The 14,763-nt window shown below is 37.5% G+C and overlaps 3 protein-coding genes across 3 annotated transcripts in view; all 3 read left to right on the top strand.

Moving 5' to 3' along the window:
• Positions 1–14,763, top strand: part of LOC144650453 (uncharacterized) — a 163,867-nt gene that overhangs the window by 101,001 nt on the left and 48,103 nt on the right. The gene's annotated exons all lie outside the window — the stretch shown is intronic.
• LOC144650442 (adenosine receptor A3-like) lies at positions 1,571–6,390 on the top strand. The gene is made up of 2 exons (XM_078510125.1): positions 1,571–1,830; positions 5,252–6,390. Exon 2 carries the CDS (start codon positions 5,267–5,269, stop codon positions 6,368–6,370), a length of 1,104 nt encoding a protein of 367 aa, XP_078366251.1. The 5' UTR covers positions 1,571–1,830; positions 5,252–5,266; the 3' UTR covers positions 6,371–6,390.
• Positions 8,982–12,073, top strand: LOC144650446 (adenosine receptor A2a-like). Its single transcript, XM_078510133.1, has 2 exons — positions 8,982–9,125; positions 10,043–12,073. The coding sequence occupies exon 2, from the start codon at positions 10,053–10,055 to the stop codon at positions 11,034–11,036; it is 984 nt and encodes a 327-aa protein (XP_078366259.1). The 5' UTR covers positions 8,982–9,125; positions 10,043–10,052; the 3' UTR covers positions 11,037–12,073.

The following is a 14,763-nucleotide window of genomic DNA, read 5'->3' as shown; positions in this document are numbered from 1 at the left end:
AAAGGGTCGATCACAAGTATGACAACATCAAAATTCAGGTTACCCATGAAAAAAAAAAAACAAAAACAAAAAAAAAAAAAGCAAACAGTTTAATTGTTAAGCCCCAGTAATAACAGTAAAGGGGCTAGACGTCGAGCAAACGAAATAGTTTTTCGATTTTGTTTTTGATTATCACAAATAAAATACTACAAGGTTCGTTTGGCAGTAAAGTCTTCTGTGATCCCATATTCACGAACGATCACTAATTGAAAGTAGTATTTCAATGGACATTACAATTTCATAGAATTAGCAACGCAATAAAAAGAAATAGTTTTATTTTTTCAAGACTTTAGAGGATGTTCGAATTCGATCCATATGAAGAAAAGATAGATATAAATGGCACACAAACTATGGTGATATTAATTATTACTAACACAACCCAGTGGCCGACTATTGGGAAACCTTGCAATCCGATTGGCCACGCAAGCGCGGTCTAATATTTGATAGACTGCTTTGCCAAGGACAATTGCAAAGCAGATAAAAACATAAATAAGTGACATTTGCCGAACGTTTTGTTGAATAGATCGGTATCTTGGTTATGCTTAAATAATTAGACGGCTCGCTCTCGGTTTCTATCGACTTTGATAGATGGTCCGGGGCTCCCCACCTCACCAACTATAAGGCGATGGAAACCTCGAGCTTGCCGTCGAATTGTTAATTAGAAGTAATGACAAACAGTACTGCAAGGCTGATCATACATACTGAAAACAGTTAGACTTTGCGAGACACCACCACGACTAGAACCGATACAGCAGGATTGTCAACCGCGGACAGCTGTATTCGTCCCAATTGGAACTCATCACCGATATATAGCGAATCTAAATGACGATGATTATATTCCTGAATAATAACAAAAAATAGCTAGCTTGGGTCGCAGACAATCTAAACCGACTATATCGAGGATTTTGTGACGCGTCCGGCTGCAACGCAGGCTAAAAAAGCCTGATATACCTTATTGTTACTTATTTTCGTGGGAACTTAATTTCGCGATGGAACGGGCATATTTCGGGGACTTAATTTTCGCGTGTGGCCATAAACACAAAATACAATAGAAAACGTAAAAATAAATTTTCGCGGGTCTTTAATTTCCGATTTTTGAAAATCGCAAAAATAAGTCCCGCGAAAATAAGTAGCAATAAAGTGTTTTGTTTAATAAAGTTTAATATGACGTGCGGTTTGTCACACAGAAGGCTCATTTCATATTAGAAGCGACAAAATGCTAATGTGTTCTGATGTATTCCGACTACTTTACGAAGCGAATATATTTGTAAAGGCTAACTTTAATCACGCGGCAAACAGGAAGCAAGAAAATAACGTTCATCAATTTCAATTTTACAGGTGTGTCGGCATAGAATTCAAGGTACGCGTTCGTTTTTTATCTTGCTTTTTTTGCCTGTATCTAGCTGCTGAGTACAAATTTTGCAAATATCTAAGTTAAGATTTTTTGTGATAATCGACCTTGAACGTGATTAAAATTTCATTTTAAGAAAGGAAAATGAATGAGATTTGATTGCATTAGTTTTTTAAGCTCAAGGCCATAATGCATTTTACATTGAGACTTTAATTAACGGAAGGAAAGTAAATGAAAACGTCATTGCTATGGTGAAGGTCAATTAGACAGTATCTGCGAAGGTTTTTATTCCATGAAAATGTGTCAGTCTGCATGTTGTTATCAGAACTGATAACCAATTGTTAATTTCGATTTTACCGTTAGCAGTCATTTTACCGACGGGTTTCGGTCGAACTTGAAGATTGTGCGGATTGTGGCAGTTGGTCTCAAGAAATCCTCGTGTAAGTTGCCATCTTTCCAACTAACTTAATTTAAGAAATGCTCTTATGTTAGTGGGCACATTGGTGATAGAGGCATCGTTTTCGTTATCAGCTTCTTCGGCAATATAAACGGATCTAGTGTACTGTAGATTTTGTAAGTTGAGTCAAAGACATGTATCTTATTCTAAGACGAGTAACAATTTCAGTATTTTTTAATAGCTGTTAAAAGTCTCAGTGTTGAACGCTGCATTGCTAGGTCAGGTTATATAGGCTTCATGCACGAAGCTTCACGATACTGTTTTTTTTTAATTTTATTTCGACCCCTATGATTGAAAATCGGTCATCTTCTTATTTTCCGTAGCAGAAAATGCGGTTATACGTTACTCTTGGAGTGTACGGAAACCTTACTTCATGTTAAGTCGCAATGAAATTAAATTTCTTTTCTATTTTGAGAGCGAGTATATTACAGGGTGCAATGGAAAACACACAAAGAACGCAATTGTAATAATAGCTTTAAGATTGTCTTCGAACAATAGAGAAAAAACAAAGAGAGAAAAATTAACTTGACTTTCAATCTTTTTCCAAGGTAATTTCTTTATCTTCAAAAAACCAATATTGCAATTTTACTATCGGCAGAAAGCAATTAACCTTAACCGCAGTTGCGACCGATTTGGAACAAAATATGGATATCTAAATGCAAATTTAACGCCGCGAAACAACGAGTGATATGTTTAAATGTTTCAATCCTCTCTTGTTTTTAAATTAAGTTTTTTTTTGAGTTTTTAACATCATAGCCGGCATGTCTTCAATGTATCATTCATTTCCAAAATTTAATTCATTCTCATATTTCTCGTTTCTATCTGCGTCATAGGAGACTGTGGGCTGCTGCAAAAGACGAATAATTATTACACAATGTAATTTTCTTGCCAGTTTTAATTCAGGTTTTTGCTGATCTGAACAAATTTTGTTTTATCATTTTATTTATTGAGGCAAAAAAAAAATGAAAAGAAACGACATTTAAGTATTTGGAAATTATAAAGAAAAAGGAAAATATAAGGTCTTTTTCGAGCCATAATTTATGTCATTGAATAGTTTTGTGTTTGAAGCAGAAAATAACTAACTACTAAATGTTAAATTTAGGTCGGTATTCAAATACAGAAGTTTGATCCAGGATAAGGATAACGATTATTTATTCCTCATTTTCATTTAGTTTAATGTCCAAGTTTTATATATGTCCATAATACAGGGCCGTAACTAGCAACAGGGAAGACGAGGCACTTGCCTCGTCTTGATTTATAGCCAAATTAAAAAAAAATCCGTTCAGTTGAACCTGGCTGATTTTTCTGAAGAAAAACCTCGTGAAAAATGCGAAAAAAGTATCCCAGAGCTGCTATTTTTCAATTTTTTTTTTCAGGCTCCGCTTATGGCTCGTGCTTTTGACACTCAAATTTTTTTGTGCCTCGCCCATGTCATGGGTCTGGCTACGGCCCTGTAACAGGGCAGTTCCCCGGAGCATATTTTAGTCACCCTGACAGTTCGTCGGTACAGATCATTATTTTATACTCCTTGGCCAGGAGGAGAGAGACACCGATAAAGACAGGTGTCTCTGCAACGAGCGTAACGCAATGGCATAGCAAGATGACTTTTTACCTTGTTTCAATATGAATGCAATCGAGGACGATCGAAAAACGCAGAAAGTACTGAACCGTGTGATAGCAAAGATTGCATAGCGAACTGTATCCATATGATCGCTAACGATCGTAGAAGTGTTTAATATAATGATGGGATCGGGAGTTTCGATCGCATAGATTGCAGTTGTGTTTCCATATAATGGCAATGATCGCAAACGATCGCAGACGATCCGCGATCGCAAGGAATAGAACATGGTTCTGTTTTTTACGATCCTCTGCAATCGTCTGCAATCCATCACAGACAAACGCAATGGATTGCAAAACGATGCGTGTTTCCATATGACCGCAGATCACAAAAGGTACAATTCTGCGATCGTCTGCGATCATATTCGAAAGCTGCAGTGATGGTGCCGGTGTAGCGGTAAGGGTTCTGAGAGCAGCACTGCTACATCGTCCTTTGCTCCTAGTCCCATATTAGCACAAGACCCGAAACCACCAAAAATAATTTTCAAGGTTCATACAAAAAAGCAGGAATCAAAACCTGTGACAAAACAAACAACAACAAAATTAAAACACGAATTACGTATTGTTTGAGATATATTATTACAGTTCCCACGTATATCAAAATCAGCTCTACATATCTACAGTCAACTCTCTCTAGCCGGACATCGCACCGTCGCGACCGGCTCTAACTGTCCGTCTAAAAGGGGTTTCCGTCTTATTGGGAGTTTAGTTACAGTAAAATAACCGGGAAACGACAGGGATCAACGCCAGGGCCCGGTTGTTCAAAACTCCGATTAGTGCTAATCAGCGATTAAATATGCTAATCGGCGATTAAATTTTAACCAGAGTTAACCAGCGATTAGATTGCGTTGCTCGAAGCCCGATTAGCGCTAATCAACGATTAAACTAAGGGTTAAATTTAACACTGCTCCGGGAGAAGATTAACTCACTAATCGGCCGATTAAACTGGAAAAAATGGCGGACTTGTTGTTTGTGAGACAAAGACGCCTGCGAAGTTTTCAATATAACGATACCATACTGGCTTGTTGCGATCAAAAACTACGACCTTTGTCGTTAAAATAGTTTTATTTACTTTTTGCTGTACATTTCTTTTCTGTGTTAACTTTATGTTAAACTTTATAAAACAATAAATACAATACAAAAACAAGAACTACGGCCTTGCTTCCGCAGAACGTCTATAAATAATTCAATAAGCTTGCATCGCTTACATCCTGCATCCAGTAAATTACAAACCTCGTAGAGGAAGATTTACGAAGCCTGGTCACACTCTGAAACCAATTGTTCAAATGCTAGTCATCACTATGATTTAATGCGAGTGGAAACATGATTATTTTCGAATCGGACCTGTTAGTTTTACGTCGCCACAGTTGTTTTCCTTTTACCACATGCGACACTACAGCCGCCATATTGGAAACCATCGCAGTGTTTACTCAAGGAGAATTGCATTTTGGGATATTAATCGTCGATTAGCGAGACAATACAAGTGATTTTACACCAAGTACTAACCGTTAATCGGCGATTAACTAATCACGCCTCTAATCGGGCTTTGAACAACGTTCTCAATTCCACCGATTAGCTAACCCGGTGTTAGGAATTTTAATCGACGATTAGGCTTAATCGTTGGTTAGTTTAATCGGAGTTTTGAACAACCGGGCCCTCAGGTGTCTATATATCTTAGAGAGGTATCCGTCTTATAGCAGTGTCTGTAAAGAGAGAGTTGAATGTATATCTAAAATTGAAATTCACGAAGCGCAGTTGAACTAATGGTGTTTTCCTTTTCTCAACAGATCTTTTCATTTAAAATGGGTAACTCTTTGAAATCACAGCCGAATAGGACTCAAGAGGTTGTTCTGTCAGAGAAGGCAAACATTGCATGGAGCACCGTCTTTGCCATGGTCGCTGTTGTCATTGTGGCGGGCAATACTCTTACAATCGCAGCATTCACTACCAGGAGGCTTGTTCGCAAACGTACACTCTTCTTTCTGATCAGCTTGGCTATAGCTGACGTGATGGTAGGAGCCGTAGCGATTCCACTTTATATTTACTTAAGCGTCCAAACTGATTTGCAAAAAGGAGCCGTGCATCACTTGTTCGAAGCAGTGGACATTCTGTCAGGCCTCGCGTCCGTGTTTACATTGGCAATGATTTCAGTTGAAAGATTTTTCGCCATTGGTTGGCCTCTCGTCCACCGACGTCTTCGAAAACGAGTGTACTTTGGTTTCATTGGTCTTGGTTGGTTCTCTGCTCTGACTATCTCGATGATTAACTTGCTTTATCGTTACAAAATAGCACCTTACGTTGCCACCCTTGACATTGTCCTCACAGCTCTACTGACGTCATTTATTATCACGTGTGCTGCGTACGTCGCTTTGTGGTTAAAGGTTCGCTTTCGCGACCGAAATGGTTTGGGACGGGAACATGACAAGAGACTTGCTAAGACTTTATGCCTGGTGACAGGAGTGTTCGTTTTAACATGGTTGCCATTTCAGAGCCTGCTATACGTTGTTCATTTCTGCCTGGAATGTCCATTACCTTCACAAAATGTAGTGAACTTTATTAAGCTTTTACAGTATTGCAACTCGTTCATGAATACCGTAATCTACTCATTGAGAATACCAGAGTTTCGAAAAGCAATTTCGGAAAATTTCAACTGCAGGTACAGTGTTTTAAATGACGAAATCCCTCTCAGAAATCTACGAGGAGAAACTTTAAATACATTTAGCGGGATTCTTGGCTCGTATTCTTCACTGAATGTTCGCCTTTGCATGGGGACTGAAAATATTGTCTCGTCGGGGTTAAATTCGTCAAGTCTGAGGCGAAAGTGTTTTGAAATTAAAAGTTATAGCCCCAAAAGTTCTAGAAGAAGTTCTAGTCGCAGGACCTATGTAAGTGTATCAGTAGTTTAAGCCTTAGTGTTGTACTGCAAATGTTTTAGGCAGTTGGGTTTCACTTAATATACAATTGGCTTCATAAAAGAGCAGCAATGTTCCATCAGAGTGTTGTAATCGCGGGAAAAAATTGAATGGATTCATAAACAGCGTAAAAATACGGCTGTGATACGTTGAAGACGAACACATTCTATACGCCAAGAGAAAACTCAATACTGCTATGTAAAGCGCGAATCATTTAGAAATGACTCTAGACGACTATCATTCTGTGATGGGATATATAATTATTGTAATGTAAAGGTAAAATAGCATTAATAAAATAGTTTTTGGCCCGTAATATTTTCATCATCATCTTTTTCTTTCCCTTACTGGTAAAGAGGGTCTGACATTTTACAATTTTCTGAAATAATTTCGTGTTTTGTTTTCTGTGTGTATATAAAGCGGCTACAACGCTTACATTAAAGAAACTGTGTCACAGATTTTAGCTAAACTGTAGGCTCAGGAAATGGCCACTAAATTCAAAAAAATATAGAAATAACCACTAAAATCAGTAAAGCAACATTTCAACACAGCAAATATAAAAGAAGGTAAGGATGGCCGAAAGTGAAGAAGATTGAAACGAAGAGAGAGGAAAAACAAAATCTTCACGTGCAAAAATACAAACTTGTACATTGCCTCTAGGGCAATATGCAAAATTGAAATGAATACCCAGACAACCTTTCGGACTTGTCGCGTGCACGTTTGTGATTTTTTTTTTTCGGGAACCATTCTCGAATTAGCTGTATACTTCAACAAATAAGTTTCTACCACGCCCAGTGCGTCAGATTTCCGGCTGAAACTTCTATAACTTTCATTGATCGATCGAGCAGCCAACAGCTCATTTCCAGAGGGTGACCGCTAAATAGAAGTTTCACTGTGTATTATTATTTCGCACAACATTAACGACATTAACTGCCTGCTCCCTGCTCCAATGTAGTTAGTGTTGTCAGTTTCATCTTCAGTTTCATGCTTTCCATTAATTGTATACAATTATCATAAGTCTTCCCATTTTTTTGGCGGCGAGAAACTTGGATATCTGCAACTTCGTTTCTAATGCTAGGCGCAAACACGACAGTATTTTCTTAATCACATTTATGGCAATACAGTTGTATGTCGATGATATATATTTAACTGACACTAAGGCATACATCGTTCTTCATGTAGTCACTTAGTTGGTAGCTATTAGGTAAACCGGTTAACTTTTATCAATATTCCACAGCGCCATTTTTTATTTGCTTACGTGCCTTCGTGAGAGCATAAGTCAGTGCTATAATAGATAAGTGACTAAACCACAATGTTAAGACTGATTTACATCATTCATTCCTATCACTGTGACATCTCTGAATAACAGTTGCATGATTAAACCTTAGTTGACTCAGTTTTGCAGTATACAATATGTTTTTAAAACATATAATTATTCTTTATCTAAAATTGTGTGTTTATGTCTGTCGTTTAAAAGTTCACTCTCAGACGTATGTTATTTTCCAATATTGCATTGGCGAGACATATATCTTTTTTATGGGTTAAGGTGTACAATCTCAAATATTGACTTTGCCTAACAAACCTCCGGTAATTTCCCTTTTTGTAACTATATATGCTAAAGAAAAAACAATTCATATTTGAAATAAAATGTGACAATATGAAAGCATTGTGCAAAATAGTATTCTTTGAAGACAATTAAAACCAGACAGCATTATGATAGGCATAACCATTTCGCTGTATTATGGTTCCTGTTTACAACTTTTGGCAAATATTGTTTTTCAAAGTTTCACTGGTCGTTTACTTTTCTGCTTGCGTTACCCCGTCCTGTAATGTTCCGCAATTAAATGAAAATTTTGTAAAGCTTTTTCACTTAGTGAGAATTGTTTTATGGCAGGCTGTCGCTGTTTCGATTACCCTTTTCTCGCAATGTTTGAACTGTAATGATTACTAAAATAACAAAAGCTTTCTATGTTTACACAGAAAGACCCAAATGCTGTTAGGTCAAGGCAATCCTGCTGGCTTATATAAACTAATTTATGTACAAAAGTCAACAAAACATTTTTGGATCATTTTAGGTTGTTTCCACAAAGTTTTTTTTAAAGCAATTTGGGCGGTCGTAGATTCAAAAATTATACTTTGCTTTAAGTATATTCAGTACTTTTTCAAAGTGATTCGAAGAAAGATATACTGCAAACGTTCTAAACGTTCATTTACCTACCGAGTTCAGTTTCTTTCAATCTGCCAGTTTTGTGTATATTGGCAATATGGTTAATGGAAACGTATGTGCTTTGAGATCGCCCGTGCATGCCATAAACTGTTGGAATTCTAAATTTTTCATGTGAATTTAAAACTGTCTTTGAAGAAAAGCTGCTCACAACTATCGACTGGTCCCTATGATAATTTCTACAAAAATAGCCTGATCAGGAACGGATGCGATTACTTATTTACTTTACACAAAACAACCACTTATGCTTACATCTAAGATCATGTCAAAAATAATTAGACTCGACAATGGAAGAAAAATATTTGGTCTGGCTAAGTAAATGGAAAATTTCAACACCTATGCCGTCGCGTCATTACAAATTTAGTCGGTGATAGTTTTGCAGGCTACACGAAGCTCAAGCTACCGCTTAGAAAGTCATCGGACAAGAACTAGATGAGTCCACCCGGCAGTCCAAAGCTGCTGACAAGCTGTTAGATTTACTTCTTGTCAAAGCAGCCAACCTTTACTGCGGGCTCTAAGATAACATTGGTAAGAAATTTAGATGTAAATAGCTTACTTACACACGCAACACATTTTGAATGGCCGGCTGGCTAGGATAAACATGGGGATAGAACATTCGATAGCGAGCTGTGTGGTCAAACTATCATTCGCTGTGCGTTTCTGTTTTGTTATGCTCTTCATAGCAAAGTTGTGTTACGAAAAATGCTCCCGTGAGTTGTAAGCACTGATTGTGTATATAGTCGTATATTAAACGGCAAACAATGATTTGTTGGCTTTCTTTATTCAGACATTGCAAATGGTGGAAAACCTTTCCGTAGGGCGACGAGCGGTAATTGGTCGGTAATTGCTTCAGTAACTGACGAGGCCACACATTGAGTTGAATTTTGCTTCTCGATAACTTAAGATTATATGATCGTTTAGCTTTTTGAGAGTTGTTTACAGCAGCAGATCCAGAGGTGTTTTAACGAAGGTTCGCAGGAGCAGAGATGGGTCTTTTCTTGCTAAAAAAGGGTTGGGGGGAGGGGAGTAAAGGTGAGCCCTCAGTCTTGTTAAAAAATAGAAAGCTTCTGTACAACTTGATCCGTCACTGATTAACTAAATGCAGTGCAGGACAGTAAACCAACAGAGCAACAAAAGCCATACGTTACAATCAAACTCGTTATATATGTTAGAAATCAGTATGTGTGGAGATAATACCTATCAAATGCATATGTGATTGACTTGTTGATTGAGTTCCTAGTTGATTGATTGATTGATTGATTGATTGATTAATTGATTGATTGACTGTCTGATTGACTGTCTAATGGCTAACCTTCGATTGATTGATTGATTGATTCAGTGATTGTGTGATGGACTGCTTGATTGACTGGAAACCAGACTCACAATACATCTACCCCACACTGCTCACGACTTATCTTTTTTTTTTAATCCCGGGGTAAATATAGGAGACTCATAATGGACTTCAATAAATGGAATGTGTTCTGGAGTTCTTGCTATGGAACAGTGGCATTTTTAATCATTGTTGGGAACTCTCTGTCCATCGTAATTCTTCTCAAGCGAAGGCTTCGCAAACGTGCCCATTTCTTGTTAATCAGTTTGGCAATCGCAGACCTGTTGGTTGGATTATTTGCTATACCAATGTACGTGATCATCGTTACAACGGGGCAGAAATTGTTGTCTTCACTTGTCTTTGACTGCGTGGACATGTTCACTGGCTTTTCGTCAGTGTTCACATTGGTCTTTATTTCCCTTGAAAGACTTAGCGCCATTGCCCAACCTCTTCGCCATCGACAGCTAACGTTAAGCAGTTATGTCGTTGTCATAGTAACGCCGTGGATTCTCTCCATCGCTGTGACGTCATCTCGAGTGCTGCTTGGTTTCGCCATCATACAGATCCAGCAGTTCTTAACAATTATTATAATCAGCTTATCAACTCCTTTGGTAATAATGTGTATTTGCTATTGCGTCATTTTGAAAAAGGACGCCTCCCGCCTCCACAGTACTTTCAGAGCAAGAAGTGAGGCCAGGTTGTCAAAGACGGTGTTTCTGATAACAGGAATGTTTATTGTGACTTGGATGCCTTTCCAAGTCTTAGTAATTGTTAGTCTTAAGTGTGTTACATGTAACACGGTACCTGTTTTTGTAGCCTTCGTTATCAAACTGCTTCAGTTTAGCAACTCGGTTGTCAATTTTCTCATTTACTGTTTTAGAATGCCAATTTACCGCCGAACATTGTTTGCACTGTTTCCTGGTTGCGGATGCTGTCATTTCCGAACTCGAGTTGTTCCCTTTGTCGACCATCAAAATACTAATGTCACCCTTCTTTCATTTTCGACCTCAATGTCTTTAAGCCGTGCCGCACCAACCGGCCATGATGAACAACAAGGACGACGCCACGAGCCAGATACGTACGTCATGCGTGGGACAGAATTACAATGAATGGACAAAGCAATCTTAGCATAATGCGCCTCTTGTAAATTTTTAAATTTTTATTGATATTAATCATAATTCATATTGATCACTTTAATTGAACAGAATAATCGTTTATGCATTTGGATAGGAGCTTCGCGTTGTTTTTGCCAGTGTATATAGAGCAAATATACTCAATATTAATGAACTTGTACACGTCATGATTCCTCCATTTGTAAATTATTCATTAAAACTTGCTTGAAGCCCACAGGAAAAAAAAAACAAGAAACCATATCTGTTGTGAAAGATAGATTGATAAATAACAATTTCTTAAGAAGGAACTAGTCTCAGCATGAGTTTCCGAGTCCATCGTGGTAAAAGCTGTTATTTAAAAAAAAATGACTAGGAAGGCCTGACAGAAAAAACGATGGCGCTTAAATTAGAGCCACTGTGTATCGAGTTCCGTGTACTGAAAATGGGAGCCAAGTGCTCTTCTGTCGGGTAACATCTGTAATTCACTGAAGTCAATAGATACTGACTGTACCATACTTCGTTTAGTATAAAACTTGTTTTCGTTAGAAAGCGCGCAAAATTACTGTTGTGTATCTACTTTAAACGGAAGTCAGTTTCAGTGTATATTATGGGATACGGAATTGTAGCATGTGGTTGGAAAATGGAGTAGCATTAAACGTTGCTGTTGTTGTGTGTCAGCTCTTTATGCTATTTGGACCGAATTTACTACAATTGTGAATATCGAATTTTAAGTGTAATAAATACTAGTTATGCAACGCTTTCGAGTGGTATACTATGGAATATCCCACGCGTCACTTGTATTTTCTCGGTATACACACGAGCCTTTAGGCGAGTGTGTATGCCAAGAAAACACAAGTGACAAGTGGGATATTCCATAGTATACCACGAGAAAGTGTTGTGTAACTATTTTATACCATGCCATAGAAAATACGCTTACTAAATTTCGTCAAGAATACAGTCGCAGCGCACTATGGGAAGGTTGGGTTGAAAACCGTCGAATATACAACGGCTTTCCTGTATTCTGATTGGCTGTATTTTCTATGGCATGGTATAAATAAAAATCGGACGCGTGATGAGCCAGATGGCCAACTAAGGCCTCTAAGGCCTCATTTCCCTGTTTAATAGGAAATTAAAGGGGGGATTGGTGATGATGAAGGTTCATCCGGTCTGTCCTACATACGTCAGTTCCACACGTACTCTCGCGTGAGGGAAGCATTAGATGGTGTAGGACTAATTAAATGGAAATGCATTTGATGTATAGAACTATCCATCAGAAAAGGAAATAAGGGAAACGAGGATGAAAACAAATTTAGCAATTATTTAACAAATAAAGAAGACCAAGCCATGTTTTATACTGTCATAAAACACGACGTGCATTTGAGAACACGAGGGAAATGTAGAAAACATGAGCCGCAGGCAAATGTTTTCTACATTTTTCGAGTGTTCTCAAATGCCCGGAGTGTTTTATGACAGAATAAAACATGGCTTAGGCTTCTTTCTTTGCTTTATGATATAGATTTTAGACACCGCGAGTGAAAAGTTTAATTAAAAATATGTACAATAAAAGCGAGTAAACGAAGATGAAAAGCAGAAAATAGTTTAGGGGAAGACCAGAAAACTGACACAATTTCATTCAGTGTTCGACGTAAAATAAGGTTAAGCATTTCAGGTAAGTTTGTTACCTTTCAATCTTGATCTTGTCTTTTAGAACTTCAATAAACTTCGCCGACTCTGAGTGCAATTTCGTCTCAGCATAATATAGTAGTCTTGATGACATCCGTCCCTTTCTTTGTTCGACTTGAACAAGGCGTATAATTTCCAGAAAAACTATTGCTTCGGATCTTCCCGTAAACCTTAATTGTTGTTACAATCAAGTTCCAGCATGAATAAACGATTTAAGAGGAGAATGTCGAAGAAAATCTTCGAAAGAAAACTCTCTCGCTCGCTTTTCTTGCGAGTTTCATTCAACTCAAGCAGTGAACACCGCGCCACAACTTTTCCCACCTCACTTCGTTTACATCAAAATGAAATGTCCAGTGGATTTATACTTGAAAGGAATTTAATAAAACAATTATTCTATTCGCCCTTGTTGGATACGAGTGGTTATAGCCAACGAACAGTCAGCGACGCGCGAAGCACTCGAGGAAAGCTGACGAAAAACAGTAAAACATGATTTTTCTATGTTTTATACTCTGATAAAACATAGGTTTTTGGCCAATCAGAGCGCGCGTAGACTCCTATCTATATTATAATTAACAATACTGCACATCAGCAAGTAACCCGTCATTAGCGAATTCAGCATTGTTAAAAATACATAAAAGAAAATAGAAAGCAATTGTAAACAAAAAAGACACATTGAAGTGAGAGGGGAAGCAACTGGTCACTAATAGATTTCCTTTTAATCATACTGCATAACAATTTGCAAAAAAATGAATTTATTTTTGTATTTACTCGCACTTGTGAATAGTGCTCGTTTAAGTAACCCATTTTCTTTCTCAGTTACTCCAAGACAAAACACTGCTTTATTTTCGTAACAATAGACCCAACCAACAGTCAAAGTGCGATTTTCAATGGTATTTTTTTCCTTTCTATAGGTTGGAATGCCGTGGCACCAAACGGCGATGTTTTATCTCGTTATCTCGTTTTATTATATAAACTGCAGTGGTATAGCGAGTGGTAGCAAATTGAGAAAAATGGTATCACACATGTGTGGATAAAAATGGTATCTCCGCTCACAATTTTGCCAGTTTAGGCCATGCTGAAATCGGCATAACACGCTGAAAATATTAAGAATATCCCGAAAATATTCATGTTTATTATCGAATTTTCATTTAACTGTTTTAATTGCGATGTATTTATTGTTTGAATGTATCTTTCAGTCATTTTTGGGTTCTTTTTAAGTCCTTTGTTGTCTGTACCCTTTTGCCAAACTGTACTTTTTGACCATCGTCCCCGTTCGGCCTTAAATGATAATGTGATTGAACGTCCAATAAATCAGCATGTTGGCCAAGTTTGATAATTTTCGATTTTTTTTTCATTTTGCTCGCCTTCAGGCAATCTTCGCAGACAATCGCTATGATTAGTACCTAAACACCTAAAAAATAAATTAAACTGAGAGTTACAAAGTGATTCTGTCAGAATTGTGAACCCTTACTCTGAGGTGGGTTGTTATTAACACCAAATTGAATCTACATTTTCTCTCCCCCCCCCCCCCCCCCTCCCTCACCACGTCTATTTTATAAAATCGTCTGCTTTTCAGACGCCATTAACACTATTAAGGTACTCAAAAGTTGTTTTAGTCAAATGTTCAACAAGAGCTCTTTTAGATTCTCTAATTCTGTTTCATGCTTTTATGAAAAACATTGTTCTTATGCATTTAATATGTATGTGATCAAGCAATGATGCATGTGATCGCCTTTTTTAACATGACTTTCCTGGTTTTAAATTTACTTTTATTTAAACATTGAATTTTCCTACGTGACCTTTATTTTTTAATTAAAATATGGAGACGATTTTTCTATGGGATGTCACAGTTTTTGATTGTGCAACACTTCTTGACATAATGGACTTGACGACGCCATGGGCTTTTATTATTTATTCGCTTAAAGCCAAGTTGTTATTAGACACCAGAATTTTGATATTGATATGGGATCGACGGAGGCCTCTTCCTTAATCGTTAACTACTTCTAAAAAAAGAAAAATTCACTTTCCTTAAAGATGTACT

The sequence above is a fragment of the Oculina patagonica genome, chromosome 4, assembly GCF_052425735.1.
Source record: "Oculina patagonica isolate OP01 chromosome 4, crgOcupat, whole genome shotgun sequence".
Taxonomy (NCBI): domain Eukaryota; kingdom Metazoa; phylum Cnidaria; class Anthozoa; order Scleractinia; family Oculinidae; genus Oculina; species Oculina patagonica.
This window is presented reverse-complemented; position numbering and strand designations above follow the sequence as displayed.

Bases quoted from the DNA above. Each gene is read 5' to 3' on its own strand.
- LOC144650446 (XM_078510133.1), top strand. From the start codon at position 10,053: ATGGACTTCAATAAATGGAATGTGTTCTGGAGTTCTTGCTATGGAACA.
- LOC144650442 (XM_078510125.1), top strand. From the start codon at position 5,267: ATGGGTAACTCTTTGAAATCACAGCCGAATAGGACTCAAGAGGTTGTT.